This window comes from Polypterus senegalus, chromosome 5 (genome assembly GCF_016835505.1).
Source record: "Polypterus senegalus isolate Bchr_013 chromosome 5, ASM1683550v1, whole genome shotgun sequence".
Taxonomy (NCBI): Eukaryota; Metazoa; Chordata; class Cladistia; order Polypteriformes; family Polypteridae; genus Polypterus; species Polypterus senegalus.
Window position 1 is genome coordinate 10,176,974 of NC_053158.1, and position 16,510 is coordinate 10,193,483.

General features: G+C 44.4%; 1 protein-coding gene across 1 annotated transcript in view; it reads left to right on the plus strand.

The window, feature by feature from the left end:
• The window catches only part of nsun6 (NOP2/Sun RNA methyltransferase 6), a 28,335-nt gene extending 12,160 nt beyond the window's left edge, over window positions 1–16,175 (plus strand). The window contains exons 2-4 of the mRNA XM_039754343.1: window positions 13,830–13,978; window positions 15,120–15,245; window positions 15,714–16,175. Of these exons, the coding sequence (XP_039610277.1) occupies window positions 13,830–13,978; window positions 15,120–15,245; window positions 15,714–15,914 (476 nt within the window). The 3' untranslated portion in view covers window positions 15,915–16,175. The remainder of the gene's footprint in view (window positions 1–13,829; window positions 13,979–15,119; window positions 15,246–15,713) is intronic.
• Window positions 16,176–16,510: the final 335 nt, after the last annotated feature.

Consider the following 16,510-nt stretch of genomic DNA (forward strand, 5'->3'; position numbering starts at 1 on the left):
CTGCTGAGGATGCAGATGTTCTGAAACCAAGGGTCGTAGCTTTTTTAGGACCTCTCAAAAATCTTCATGTAATATGAAGTAAAAGCAACTGGCCCAAAGTCCTTGGGGTCGATGGAGTGTCCTTACTTTGGCATTGGGACCACACATGATGTTCTCCACAGTTGGGGAACCTTCTGGAAATTCAGGGAAAGGGATTGACCAGCTCTGAAGGACTCCACTGAGCTGGCTGGCACATGTTTCCAGTACCTTGGGTCCCTGAAGCCTTGCAGAGTTTTCCTAGTTCTCTATTCACTTGATCAGCACAGACACACTGTCCAGGAAGTGGAGGGGGGCCGGAGACCACAAGTGTGATGTCATTGTGTCGGAAGGTCATGCAGGGTGCAGATGGTAGTCGGGATTCAGAATTGGTGGAGGGCTGGACTGGCCTGTTAAAGATCTGCTTCAGTTCATTAGCTCTGCTCTTGTCCCCTTCCTCTGCACGTTCAACAGTCTGCTTGTAGCCAGTGACTGACAGTTGTGGACGAAGGTTCAAGGCAAACAGCAGGCAGACAGCAGATTTAAAGTAAAAAGCAATTTCTTTATTCTTGGTGGCAGAGAGACTACTCCAGCCCTGTCAGCTAATGTCACTGACAGTCACCAGCAATAGCCCAATCTTGGGGGGGTGAGTGTCCTATTTATAACAGAATTTTTTACATTTTACAGAGATGAGACAAGGTTACACAATTCTTTGGGGGGATTCAGTAATATGCCCAAAAATTACAACACATTTGTTCAACCACTAAAGATGAAGTGAAAAAGTCTGTTGCTGTTGATTTTAAAATCCTAGATGTTTGTTAAGATTAACAGTTTCCTGAGTACAGACTAAAAGGTCAGCAGTTTGACAGAAATCTTCTTCCCCTCCCTAGGTCAAAAGGTCCTCAGCCCAAGATTCTTTGTTCAACTATCATTTAATATATTGATTAAAATTTGTATTATTCCACACAGTCCTCATCCCACCCACACACACGTCATGTTATTTTTGTTGTAAGTTGTGCTCACATTTGTCTTTGTAGTGGGCTTTCTCCTCAAGTGCTGCTTCTTCACTTGTGTCTGCACCTGCTTGACTTCATCTTCATCTCCACACCTGAAGGCTTCCTTCTTCATATTCAGTAGGACTTTCAAGTCTTCTTCTGATCCATGGCTTGACGGTAAAACAACAGCGCACTGTCTTTGTAGGGTCTGTTATCCACACAGAACTTGATGTACTTGTCGTGGAGTCTTCAGATAGGCAGTCCGACTTCATGGCAGAGCAAAGGAAGCCATTGCAGAGCACATAAAGCCGTCCCATGTGTATGCGTGCTAAGGTGAAGGCCTGTGAACACAGGCAGCCGTGCCATTAAGCCGTGGCGCACAGCTGCACACTGTCTGACTTGCCATCCTACCTGGAGATCCCGTTTTTGAATTCATACAGACTGCTGTGAGCCTCTCCTGTTTGGAGATTTCTTTCAATTTCTTCCCAGACTCATAGACATTTACAAATTTCTTTGTGAAGGCCCCAGAGAGCTCTTTTGATCTCGGCATAGTGGTAACACATACTTCAACAACAAAGAGAAAACCATACTACATGTCTGAGGTTTACATAAGAGGACAGGGTCAGACGAGATCCTCTCGTGTGATATTCTCACTGCAGGAGATGCCAGAGAACTTGTAAACTTCACCAGTATGCCTCTGTGTTCCCCTCGTCTTCTGAGGTGCTTCCTTTGGGGCAAAAGGCAGGGCTTACGGCACAGGCACTCTGGTATACCCAGCAGGGAAGGTGAAGAGCGAGTACTCTGGCCTGTGTGATGGTAATAAAAAGTCCACAATGAACGCACATGGAAAGTCTCATCCTCATAGTGGTTTGATTATAATTATTGGGGTTCAAGCCAGTCAAGTGTGTGCGTGTGTGTGAGTGTCAGAGTGAGGGGCTGTGACACCTTGGACTTTCAAAAGTCACCTGTTAAGTAGGACAGGCATGTGGTCCTGCTGGAGCAGCACTACTGAAAGGCACTATATACACAAAGTGTCAACAGTCATTGACAAGTCACTGCACGTAGAAACACACAGTGACGAAAATGGCTACAGTGCTGGCCTCTGACATTTTGTACCCTCTTCCATCCTAGTCCCTGTTTGATACCGTCACCCAAACCTGAGGGGCTGAGACAGCCGACTGATTTCACCATCACTGTCGGTATTTAAAGTGCCACTCAGATCAAATAGTTGTGAACACTTTTATCCTTCAATTGACACACACATTCCAGGATTGAAATGACAATTTCTCAGAACACCTGAAGGAGTGACATGCACCTGGTGTCACTCTGTGAAAAGAAGGAAATGAAAGTCCAGGCTGACAGCCACTCCATCCTACATTGCAGGCCTCACCAGCAGGTGGCGTCTGTGAGTTGTAAACCTATACTCTTCATGGAGCCTGGGTGGGTAAAATGACAAGGAGAAAGTGGTTAAGGAGTGAGGGGTAAGGGTGCTAGAGAAGAGTGTTAGGGGGATAAAGGGAGAGGCAGAATGGGTCAGACGGGTGTGCTGCTCATGTGTTTGTGCTGTTGTGACACAAATTCAATTAATAATACTACGATCTTCTTTGACTTTCTCCTCTTTGACTTCATTCACCTTGGTAGCCATCCTGGTCATGAATGTGTTAATTTAGCATCACCAAATCCCCTAACCTGCATGTCTTTAGAAGGAAACTCAAGAACGCTAAGGGAACCCACGAGGAAAATACACAAACTCCAGGGAAACACCCAGGACATGACGCCCTTACTACAAAGCAGTATGTTTAATTATTAACAGTATACATTATTTAAATGAAGTGAACGACTTCTCTGTGAAATGTAACATACCTACTGTAACGCATTTCATCATTAAAATGACGTCAAGTATCCATCCCAGTATTCTAACTGCGCACAGCACCACGACGATAGCTCTTGGAAATTGAAATCGACTCAGAAGACAAGAAGTGCATATGATCTGTAAATATGAGGTGCTCTCCTCCGATTCTCCATCTGCGACGTCTTCTAACAACACTAAAGCAGCTGCGCAGGTTCGAGTAGTTCGGCCATTCTGCGCACCATTGTATTGTTACACATTAATTACAGTCGAGTGCCTTCAATTTGTAAATGATGTGCAATTAATTTCAGAGTATCTGATAAAGGATATGAAGATAAAAAAGAAAGAGAAACGACACAGAAACAGAAGCACTGCTGTGACGGCTATGGAGCGGACTTTGTGACGCGGTGACAGGATATGAAGAACAGCACCACCTTGTGGAGATGAAAGACATGACAGAGATGTCAAAGGACTTGAAACTGGCCAGGAGTGACTTCAGCAGGCAGACATTGAAATCAATGGCCCACCACCAGCTTTATGTCACATAATCAGAAGAACAGACCTGAGCACAGGTGACATCAACATGGAGGAGGACAGGCTGTCGGCTGTGGAGCAGCTCAATCTCAGTGGCAAGCGTCATTATTCCAGCTGTTCTGTCCTGAACGTCCTCCTCCCTGTTTCTGCTGACAGTCACATGGGCTGGACTCATCAAACCTGATCTTATATAGCGACTTTTACCAAGAACTCCAACACAAGGTGCTTCAGAATGAACACAAGGTCAGAAACAATAAGAACAGAAGACAAATGTTAACTTTTGGAGTTCCATTTCTAACACTTGGCCTACTCTGTATAGCGCCTTTTATTAACACTACAATATGATGAGCAGTGAAGTGAAGTGATCTTGTAAAGACGGAGGCTAAGCAATGAAATGTTATTTTATCCAACTGCCTTCCCATGAAACGCCAGCACAAAGAATCTTTGTGAGATAAAGCAGAACAGCCAATGGGTGACCAGAGCCGTCACTGGCCATTGTGCTCGTGTTCTCCTCTGACGTGCTGCTCATTTTGATGGCCGCTCTTCTTCATGTTGACTTTAATCAGTTGGGCTCTTTAACATGAAGATCAGTGGGGTCCTAAGAGAGACCCCTAGACAGACAGAGCGCAGCGGGCCAGCTGGATGCCCAACATCTCTCTGGCGTATACAGCGGGCATTGAGAGGAGCTGAACTGACAGATCAGTAAGTCGGCTATTGGGGACTCTAAAGAGGACAGGAGGCCAGTCTGAGAGGTGATGTGCTCATGGCGTCTGCTGCAGCTCAGCACTTCACAGGTTTACTCAGCTGCTGCTGTTCACTCTAACACGGGTCTCCATGTTTGAACTAGTTTAGCTCAGATGGGCAAAGTGACTCACCAAAGATGGTCTGTAGTCACTAGGGGATCCACCTGACTGCCGTTGTCACATTTATGTGGCGCTGCTAGTTCACCTTACATCATCAAGTCTTTGTTTCCATCTCTGCCTGTAACTCAAAATAAAGAGCTGGCCTGTTAAGGTGACATCGGAGCAGTGCAGGGACCCACCCTAGGAAGATGCCAGTCTTCAATTTAACTTTCTGTCTTTTTATTTCTTTCAGCATTTTCTTCAATTTGAATTCCTTCCACAAGAGGGCAGCGTCGTTCTGTCGTCTACATTTGTTCTCTTCCTCTGCTCCACATGAGCACCGCAGCCTTCGTGTGTCACCTTTGTCCCCTCTATGGAGTTTTTGACACACATTGTAATGACTCAGTTCAACTGGTCAGCCCTCCACATGCTGTGTGCCCCTCATCTCCTGCCACATGTCACTCTGCTGTGTATAAAAGGAGTTTTAATGAAGACGCTTTAATGTGGCAGTTCACAGGAATCGTTCCCGTGGTGGATACTGTAAGGCGAGGTCACCGGGACTCTTTGTGAATGGCGCTATAACTTTATTTGATCCTTCCCTGTTAAATGTATAAGTACGCTGGCATTAGCACTTGGTGACTGCTGTGATTTATAAGAGACATATTCATGTGACTGTCACATGTGCTGGCAGGTTGATTTTACTGTCCTGGAAATTTGCCCTTCTAGAGCATTCTAAGCTTCTATACCAGGTCAATGAAAGGCGCTATATAAAACAATGTCATTGAATCGTCCTGTGACTGACAGCAAAGGGCAGTGACAAATGTCAAGAAGGACGTCATTAAGATGACAAAGCAGAGTGGACCCTCGCACACTTTAGAGAGTGACGAGGAGGAGCAGGAGGACAGAAGCCACCATTTGAAAGGTACACTGGGAATGGAAACACCATGAAGGTCGTAGACTGAGGCTAAGAAATGGCAAAGGGCAGCACCAATCTGGAGTGGGACTTGAGTGAGGATGTCAGGAAGAGTGAGGATCAGGACCAGAGAAAAGGGGCACAGAGGGCTCAGCTCAAGCACCACGATGATGGCCACTTTCAATGGACACACACGACATGGACTGTAAGGTGAGGGACTGCACTTTTTATTTATTCTCGTCTGCACCAGAAAACATGACATTTGTCTCCTCAGTTCGGTCCCCACAAACATGGGTTACAATTTGGTTGTTTGTCCTGTTCTCCGCTTTAGTTGTCCTCTTCTTCCGATTTCTTTATTTGTGTGATTTCACCAAAGGATGTCTAAATTTCACTTTCTTTCTTAGTACACGTTGTTACGCACACTTAAGGGGACACCTTCAGGGCTCTGCCATGGTGAGTAACCCCACTAACAGAAAGAGAGGGGTGCTGTCACTGACCACCTCTTCTGACACCTAACTACGATAGCTCCTCCCTTTCTGTCCCTACTTCAGCCATACGGAGGAAGTGGCCGTCACTTAAGGACCACTGACCAGATGAGCCAGAACACCTACTTGCCAGAGAAAGCCATGGGGGAGACATGACCTGACCCTTGAACCTGTGTCTGCATTCTGTTTCCACAATGTGAACATTAACACTTGAATGACCAAAGCCTACGAAAAACCTGGTAATCCTGGCCCACCTTTAATCCCTTCGCTCCTCCTCTTCAGCGTCTTTTGTGTTGTAAACAAGTCGATCAGCACAAGCAGCATGCTGTCTCATCACACCTCAGTGACGGAGCTCCGCTCTCTCGGCTCAAGCCTTGTTCATCTGTTAGTGATGGGTATTGGGTATTTAGTATCTCGTTATTTGAACACAGGCATTTCACATGTGCTCCGTGTCCACAAAGATCTGTGTCAGTGTAGCTGGACAGAAATGTCGAACACACACCTAAAAGAGAAACGACAAAATGTAGACCTGAAGTGAAAAATGTGTGAAGTCCAAGTATCAAATCAGCACTTTCACAAAAGCTACAAGTTTAACAGAACAAGTGTGCTGTTAGTCAAAAATATAGCTGAAGAAAAAGAAATGGAGTTAGTGTGTGATGCAGATACGACCGATTAGGTGGCGCTGCGGTAAGAGCTGCTGACTCGTAATGGAGACGTCTATGGTTCGACCCCAGACAGCTCCATTTTGAGTGGTGAGCTGCTCTTATTGTTACTATTGTTTAATAATAAAACACATTTGATTTATTTGAGTCTATAACAGCCGCTGTAAATGTGTGGCACTTGTAAAGGTTACGTTTTATTTTAATTACGTTTTATTCCCTTAGTCGCGTTCATGCTTGCCCTGATCTGACATGGCTGTTTTCAAATAAAGTTACGTGCTATGACAGAGGTGACGTCAGATCGGAGAAATAGAACAGAAGCCCTCCCCGAAAGAAAGGTCCACTCACATATAAGAACACAGCTGCACCAGGCGTAAGGGCCAAAGATGGCACTGTTAGGATACAGGACGAGATTCGGCATCACCCTGTCAGTCAGTCTGCCCCACACGTGTCCTCCAATGAAATAGCACGGCTTACAGAGCTCGTGAACGTATCATGGAAAGTCCTGTTTGTGATTATGTTTTGTGACGGTCTTTTTCATTGATATGTTACTTATATAGAAGTCAGATCGAATGTTATTAACTTTAATTTATTTACGTAACTTCCTACAGTGTAAAGTCGCAAGTAGACTGCAGAGCTTCTTGTGTTTGATTGACACGGACACGCTGACACAGCACATGAGTACTGAAGTGACTTCAGCTGCAGGTGGACCTACCAAAGCAGTCATGACAATGACGTACACTAAACCAGTTTTGTTTTCTTCAGCTATATTCTTGACTACAAGCGCACTTGTTCTGTTAAACTTGTAGCTTTTGTAAAAGTGCTGATTTGATATTTGGACTTCACACATTATTCACTTCACGTCTACATTTTGTCATTTCTCTTTTAGGTGTGTGTTCGACATTTCTGTCCTGCTACACTGACACAGATCTTTGTAGACACGGAGCACACGTGAAATGCCTGTGTTCAAATAACGAGATACTAAATACCCAATACACCTCACTAACAGATAAACAAGGCTGGAGCCGAGAGAGCGGAGCTCCGTCACTGAGATGTGATGGGACAGCAGGGTGCTTGTGCTGATCGACTCGTTTACAACACAAAAGACGCTGAAGAGGAGGTGCGAGAGGATTTAAGGTGGGCCGGGACTACCTGTGTTTTCATAGGCTTTGGTATTTCAAGTGTTAATGGTCAGTTAATTGAGATGAGAAACATATTTTCTTTTAATGATCAACTTTCAGGGTTAGTTTAGGATGTGGAGATCTGGAAATGAGGAACACGACGGGATTAGGTTTACTTCTAATAAAGTTACATCAGGAGCCAATGTCCATTTTCATTTATCTTATCTCCTTTCTTTTTTCGTGTTGTCACCCTTTTTGTTTTAATTATATTTCTCTTCTTAGGCCTAATTATCTGACAGTGCAGAATCTGTTGAAAAAGAAATTTGCAGAATATCACGACCAGGTGTAGCTATGTACACAGACATTTTATATGTGTGTCTGAATAAGAGAGCTATGAGGCTGCGATTTTAATAACTGGACATTAGATGGCAGCAGAGCCGTTTTTCAGCATAGGAACACAATAGAGTGGGAACTTTGTATGGCTGGCGGCTGGAGCCAGGGGAGAAGAAGAGGGACGGACAGGGGAGGAGGAGAGGACCTCATGGGAGAGGGAGATGGAATCAGGCTGAGGGATCTGTATAGGGAGATCAGATCCTTGTTCCCCTGCAAGAGACTTCTGCTGAGAGGAGATCATCTGTCTTGAGAGATCAGTGAGAGGAGCCATCTTGTCCTAGCTTCCAGAGGACATCTGGGGACTGCTGGATCACAAAGGAGCGTCTGCAGCCCGTCTTCCAGAACCCAGGAGTGGTGAGCTGTATATCGCACAGTTATTCCTACTTTCATTATACGCTGTTGTGGCCACCTATTTGGAGAGTCCAGTTGGAGAACAGTTATCTTCCTGGTGGATTATAAATGCTCCATTTGGAGATAGAGCGCTCCAACGGTAGTTAAAAGGGCCCCAACGCCGGCTTTTTTTCGGTCTTCCCAGTATCACTGGCCAGTGAGGGGGGAGGTTTCTGAGGGATTGGGAGCATAAAGTGAACTTCTTTTACATACCGCTTGCTTATGGGCACAGGTTATCGTATTGTATATAACATATTTGCATAAGATCCTTACCATTGTTTTCATTAAGTTTCACTGCATTGCTTGTGAGGCTATTATCTCATTTCCTTGTGGGTCACCCTCCAATTGGGGTGGCTCCCCTAAATAAAATTGTTGTTAGTTTAAAATTCTAACTGTTGGTGTGTTGGACTGGGGACCTGGTGGAGTGTGGCACTGGAGTGGAGGGAGAAGACCCGAGGTACTATAATATATCAGCAGCACCCTAGGGTGCCATTGCTACACAGGTTTATCATTGGGAGTTAAAATTAATATCACTAATGGAGTTTTTTGTATAAGAGGTGACTGTGAACATACCTGTTCAGGTGCGGACGTACTGTAGAGACACACTCTGTCACCACAGACACTGTAGGGTCTTGTAAAGGTTCTTACAAAAGGACAGATGTGACGTCACCTGGTTCTGAATAACCGATGGAGAATTTCCACAGGTTAAATCTTTTGGCAGACTAAGGGAAAAGGATGTTAATTTATTTTTATTTCTCTTTCTACCAAATAAAATTGTTTTATGTGGGGCAATTTCATACAAACGAGGCAGTACAGCCAGAATCTCATCAATTAATTGTGCCAGCGCCAAACAATGACAAGGCTGGCAGGATCTACAGGTAACTTATTGTAAAATTGTTTCAGGTAAATATCACTGAGGAAAGGGACAAGGTAAGTAAAAATAATTTGTGAAAAAGTGTATCTACAATATGAATAAATAAAGTGAAAAAAGTTTGTGAAAAAATATCAAAAAAATGAACAGGTGTTATAAAGAGCATGGATTGAAAAATGAATCAAACACTTACAGTTGACCGATCCTGGAAAAACAGATTTAGCTGGGCACTTAGTAAAGTTAAAAATGGTTAAAAATCCTTTAAACACAAAACATCTAAAGCTACCAATGTGAATGCATCAAATGTTTCAAAAAGGTGTAACCTGGTACTTCATTTGTCAAAAAAAGAAACAAAACACTTAAGAACGGGTAAGGCCTTCAAAACGTCTTGTAAAACTTATCTGCTCCTTGAATAAAACAGAGTTAGCACACTGAGCTCCAACGTTTCAGTCCTAAACCTTCATCAGGGAGTAAAAGAATGGTAACTCTGTTAAGTTTTTAGAGTGTGCGGTGGTAACTCCTGGTGTTGATTGGGGTCTCCAATTTCTCAGAAATTAAGGTCAGTTCTAAACTTAAAGCCAAGAGAGTCACAAATAGTGTAGACATTTGGCCAAGTGCTACGGGAAGGACAGGAGAGGTACAACCCAATAAATATTTAAGGAAATATTAAATCATAAAAGCCAAATAAATAAAGTTAAAATTATATACCCAAAATATTCCCTATCATAATATTAGAAAATATCACATTTGGAATTATAAGCTGAATGATAAGAAGACCTAAACATGTCCTATCCTAACTAAACACCATACACTTATATAAGTGAGATCCAGAAACTAACTAGTATCCCCTCAAAGGTCCTTAAAATAATACAAATATTATTGGCATAGGGGCCACTATCTTATGTCTATATGGGTACAATACACTGGCAAGGGTCAGGATTAGAGGAGATTAAACGTCCCTCTTACCTTAGCAGGGAGCATCCTTCGTACAATTACACCTCAGATACAACTTCTCGTCAACACAATTCCTCCACTACTTTCAAGATGAAAACTTTGCTGAACAGAACCTGTGTGATTCTCCTCACCTTCCACCTTCTATTCCAGAAAATTATTGATCAGTCTTGAAGACTCAGATAGCATCTCTGTAATTTATAAAAGTATTTCTGAGGGTCAGATGTAACCTGTGAACATTGCAACAACAACAACAACAACAACAACATTATTTCTATAGCACATTTTCATACAAACAGTAGCTCAAAGTGCTTTACATATTAAAGAATAGAAAATGAAAGACACAATTATAAAAATAAATCAACATTAACATCGAATAAGAGTAAGGTTCAATGGCCAGGGGGGACAGAAAAAACAAAAACTCCAGGCGGCTGGAGAAAAAATAAAATCTGTAGGGATTCCAGACCATGAGACCCCCTGACCAGTCCCCTCTGGGCATTCTACCTAACATAAATGAAGGAGTCCTCTTTGGATTTAGGATTCTCACGGAAGGGCTTGATGATGATGATGGTCACGTAGACTTCTTCCCTTTAATCCGTCCATCATTGTTGGAGCATCATGAAGCTTTGAGTAGGTGGAGGAGGCGGGCCACCACCACAAAGAAACCGGAAAAGAAACAGAAAAGAGTAGGGGTCAGTACCGATTTTAGAGCCACCATGAATAGTTGTTATGATGAATTGAACATATAGAGTATCAGGATTAAGTTAAATTACGATTAAAATGAAGTTATAAAAGGCCATGTTACAGTAATGTGTTTTCAGCAGTGTTTTAAAGTGCTCTACTGTATCAGCCTGGCGAATTCCTATTGGCAGGCTATTCCAGATTTGAGGTGCATAGCAGCAGAAGGCGCCTGCCCGCCTCACCACTTCTTTTAAGTTTTGTTCTTGGAATTCTAAGGAGACACTCATTTGAGGATCTGAGGTTACGATTTGGAATATAAGGTGTCAGACATTCCGATATATAAGATGGGGCGAGATTATTTAAGGCTTTATAAACCATAAGCAGAATTTTAAAGTCGATTCTGAATGACACAGGTAACCAGTGTAGTGACGCTAAGACTGGTGTGATGTGTTCTGATTTTCTTTTCCTAGTTAGGATTCTAGCAGCTGCATTCTGCACTAGTTGCAAACGATTTATATCTTTTTGGGTAGTCCAGAGGAGTGCGTTACAGTAATCTAGTCGACTGAAAACAAACGCGCGTGAACTAATTTCTCAGCATCTTTCAGTGATATAAGAGGTCTAACTTTACTTATGTTTCTTAAGTGAAAAATGCTGTCCTAATGATCTGATTAATATGGGATTTAAAATTCAAATTACAGTCAACAATCACCCCTAAGCTTTTTACCTCCGTCTTGACTTTTAATCCTAATGTATCCAGTTTATTTCTAATAGCCTCATTGTATCCATTATTGCTGATCACTAAGATTTCAGTTTCTCTTTATTTAACTTGAGAAAATTACTATTCATCCATTCTGAGATACAAGTCAGACATTGTGTTAGTGTATCAAGAGAATCGGGTCATCAGTTGCTATTGATAAGTACAGCTGTGTGTCATCAGCATAGCTGTGGTAACTCACGTTGTGCCCTGAGATAATCTGACCTAACGGAAGCATGTAGATTGAGAAGAGCAGCGGACCCAGGATAGAGCCTTGTGGACCACCATATTGGATATCATGAGTCTTCGAGTTGTAATTCCCTTTGTTTAGCAGTGGACTCTCCTCAGTGGCCCGTCAGTGAGGACAAAGACCGACAGGCTGGGCCTCGTCCTGTTGGTTAATCCTGTGCCGTTGATTGCTTTCTCTGAGTGTAGGCGGTGGGCTACCAAAGTGCTTCGGTGCTGTCACTTGTGTCCCTTGAAGGAGTCATTACGCTAGGACAGGTGAATAACACGCTTGAGATGATACGTTAGAACTTTAGCAAGCTGACCAGTGAGGAGCTGACTTCGCAGCATGCAGGGTGCGGTGACATGTGAAGCTGCAGGACACGCGTGATGTGCAGGGCTGTTAGGATCAGGAGTCTCCTCCCAGCCAACATGACTGCAGTGAATCACAAATAATAATAATAATAATAATACATTTTATTTATAATGCACTTTATATTTGAAACAAAATGCTACAAAATGAATTCGACCCGAAAGCTCTGATAAAAAGATAAGTTTTAAGACCAGATTTAAAAGCATCAACAGTCTGTGGCGTCCTCAGATACTCAGGGAGAGCATTCCACAGTCTGGGTGCAGCTGAGCAAAAAGCTCGATCTCCCATGGTATGAAGTCCAGTCTTAGGAGTTTTCAAAAGATGTACTGATGCAGAGCGAAGGTTGCGTGTGGACGTATGTAAGGAAATAAGTTCTTTGAGGTAGGGAGGGGCATCCCCATAAATACACTGGTGGGTAAGAAGGGCAACCTTGTAATCAGTTCTAAATGAAACAGGGAGCCAGTGAAGAGATTTAAGAATGGGCGTAATGTGATCGTATTTACGCCCTCTCATCAGGATCCTAGCAGCACTGTTCTGAATATACTGCAGCTTTTGAAGGGTTTTTCCAGTAGTCCCAATGAGAAGTGCATTGCAGAAGTCCAGCCTGGAGGAGACACATGCATGGACTAACATTTCTGCATCAGCAAACGTGAGGTGAAAATAAGACGTTTTACACAGATGTTTGACATGAGCCTCATACGTCAAATGAGAGTCCATTTTAACCCCAAGGTTTATAAGGGAGGTTGACGATGGGATATCCTGACCAGAAAAGGTAATACTGTTGATGTTAGATGACCTAACCTGGTGTGGGGTGCCTACTAAAATAGCTTCAGTCTTAGAGCTGTTCAGCTAAGGAAATTTTGAGAGCAGCGGGCTGAGGGTCTGTAGATGTCAGCTTGTGCTCTTCCTCTGGCAGTGATGGTGACCTCAGCTGAGAGATGTTTAAGCTGAAAGTCCTTAAAATGATCAAAGGTCCACTGGGGCTCAAGAGCACCTCCTCGATTAGCTGTCGTAAGTATTGATGATGAGTTGGCCAGCAGCTGCTCAGTGCGGACGTCATAGAAAGGTCAGGGGAGTCGAGGGCTCAGGTGCTTTTAAAGAGGTTTTCTTTTTCTACTTCTAGACATCTTCACTTTCTGTACTCCATCAAGTTTCATTTGTACGTTGAGGAGCTCTTCTGTACTGATCGTCTTTATTGGTGCGTATTCTTGAAGTGCTGTATGCAGATTTTGATTCAGAGCCATTTTTGTGAAAATCACTTTACACGTCCAATCCAATGTTCATTTAGTCCACTGGACAGTAAAGTTATTTGTCTTCACGTCAAAACCAGTTTCAGTGAGGAGTCTGAGGTGTATTTGTGGTGGACTTTGAGTGTTTTATAAGTGTGGAAGAAGGACTGAGCAAAGGCTTGTTGTTTGGGTGGGTTTGCATTGTGCTAGTGGGGGCCTCAGAGGCAGACCTGACGCAGGGCCCCGGAATGGTTAGGAGTGCCCATGTACTGGTTTGGGGGGCGCTAGTGTCACGTGCACAGAGTTCAGCGATTACCGTCTGTAGTGGACAGCGAGAACATTCAGGCCGGGGCTTCACTATGGACTTCTGGAATGGACACAGACGGCCATGCCGATGTTAATGTTCGTTTGTCTCAGGGGTTCAGAGGTGGACCAGCAGCATTCTTTGGCACTAGTCAGGTGCCCCTTCCTGTTGTTTTTCATGGACCCCACACTGTGTCTCCTCACTTCGCCTTTTCATGTGACCTATAAACTGTGTGTCTTCTTCAGATGAGCCACCATTCCCACCGGAGTCCTTCGACAAGATCCTGCTGGATGCGCCGTGCAGTGGACTTGGTCAGCGGCCCAGTATGGCGTGTTTGTGGACGCTGAGAGAAGTGACGTCTTATCAGCCATTGCAGCGTAAACTGTTCAGTGTGGTAAGTGCTGGCTTGGCTTTCCCATCCATCCATTTTCTAACCCGCTGAATCTGAACACAGGGTCACGGGGGTTTGCTTGAACCAATCCCAGCCAACACAGGGCACAAGGCAGGAACCAATCCTGGGCAGGGTGCCAACCTACCGCAGGACACACACACACACACACACACACACACACTAGGGCCAATTTCGAATCGCCAGTCCACCTAACCTGCATGTCTTTGGACTGTGGGAGGAAACCAACGCAGACACGGGGAGAACATGCAAACTCCACACAGGGAGGACCCGGGAAGCGAACCCAAGTGTCCTAACTGCGAGGCAGCAGCGCTACCACTGCGCCACCGTGCCGCCCTCTTTGCTTTCCGCTGACACTAAAATGTCTGCATTGCCTGGTGACACCGAGTGTCATGAGTTCTGAAATTGAAAGATGGCTGGCAGAAACCGTCACACCTAAAAACTACCTGAGGATGAGAAACAAAGCAGCGAACTGAGACAACGGGCTGCAGTCCTGATCGGGTAGTCACACATTTTGACCCACAGTCACCTTCTGGGCCCCACTTGCTGTCCTGTTGCAGACTAAGTCCATCTCCTACTGTAGGTTCCATTTTCTCGCTACTCATGGATGTTCGTACTTCATGTATTTTATTGACAGTTTTCCTGTTTTGGCTCGTGGTGTGTCTGTCAGCATGAAGTGCTTTTGACTCCTCAGTTGTTTGAGAGACACAACAGCTGCCTGTTCTTATCGCACAATAGCACCGCGTTTCTGCCACCTCAGACCCACCGAGACACTGCAGGTCATTCCACTGAGCGTCACCTGTGTGCCCGCAGGCCTGATGTGAAATCTCAAGAGTAGCTGATGGCTCTTCTCAGATTGTGGAGACTTCTGGACCGAAGTTCAGAAAATCAGAGAAGTAAGAGGAGCACAAAGTGAACGTCAAGTGCTGTGGCAGTTGTCCTGATATTAAGTGACAGGAAGGCCAGTGTTCGCCCACCTGAATAGACAGAGACCTCCAGAGAGGTGACCCCATGTGCCACAAACCAGTGGGTTGGAGAGGCCTGCTCTTCTCCTCCTTTGAGAGTCTTATCATCCACAGCCTCTCTGCTAATATGGCCGCCTGTCCGCTTCTGTCTTTCTGCTCAGGCCGTGGAGTTGCTCAGGCCAGGAGGGACTTTGGTGTACAGCACCTGCAGCGTCACCCTTGCTGAAAATGAGGAGCAGGTGGCTTGGGCCCTGCGGACTTTCCCACATCTCAGACTGCAGCCACAGGTAGGCTCTTTTCCAGAGATTAACCTCAAATGCTTTCCTAGTACCTGAAGGGACAGATGACCGTCCCTAGATGTCACAAGCCGTGGTCACTTGAGAGACATTCGAGTGGTCACTTCTAAGATCTCTGATGTACTTTGAGCTGCTGACCGATTAGTGCTTTGCTGTTTATTCTGCAGTCTCCAAATTATCTATAATCGAATATTCTTAGGCACGTGATTATTAAAACTGTCGTGTGTGAGGAAGTAAGCACTAAGTGAATTGTAAAAAATATTGATATGTCTGTTAATATGCAGTTAAAAACCTAATTGTGATTCATTTTATTAATTGAACGGCAGCCTTAAGAAAATAAATGAATGATTGAGACATCAAGTAGCAGCGATCACAAGCTGGCCAGATTTGGGGTTCACTTTGAAAACACACAAATGAGTGACAATGTGCAGAGAGCTGTTTTGTGTTTGACTTCACCAGGACCCCCATCTTGGAGCCGGAGGTATGCCTGGAGCAGGATTGTCCGAGGAGCACCTCAAGCTGCTCCAGAGATTCAGTCCAATGTGCTGTGCCAAGGAAACAAACTCCATTACAGGTGACGCCATTTTGACATCTGATTTGGTGAACTTGGCCAACAAGGACACGATGGGCTTCTTCATTGCTAAATTTAAGAAGCTGTAAGGCACTCCATGGCCGAGCACATACAGGTGGTCTTCACTGTCCTAACATACAAGTGACGCGGTGACGAGAGCACCACTAGGCTTAGCAACACACCGATGGGCGACTGACTGCGTAATCAGAGAGAGGCACAGGTAAGAAGTCTTTGACAATACGTAATCAAGATTATGTGCCCCCGTAAGACCACCGGCCTGATGATACCTTCATGATCCATTGAGCCTGTACCTTGTGTGTTTTAATAAAATTCATTTGAATTGCTTGTCATCATTTATGCCGAGTCTTCATGGCGATATTAAACGATATGGCTGTTCACTTCATCGTGGCTGTCCATCCTAATATTTCATTAAATGAATGGAATCAGTGGACACTTTAAAAATGAAGGATCTGAGCAGCAAAACAAAGTCACCGTCACCTCAAGGCGGGTCGTCTAACGTGACGTGACTTCTGTTTGCACCAATGGCTGCACGTCCAGTCCAACAAAGCACTTCTGGGATGAGCTGGAAGTGCAAGTGAGGCGCACCAATGTGGGGCTGTGAAGTCTGAAGGACTACATGACGCCAACATGGAGATGGAAATCCATTAGCAGTCGACACCTTGGA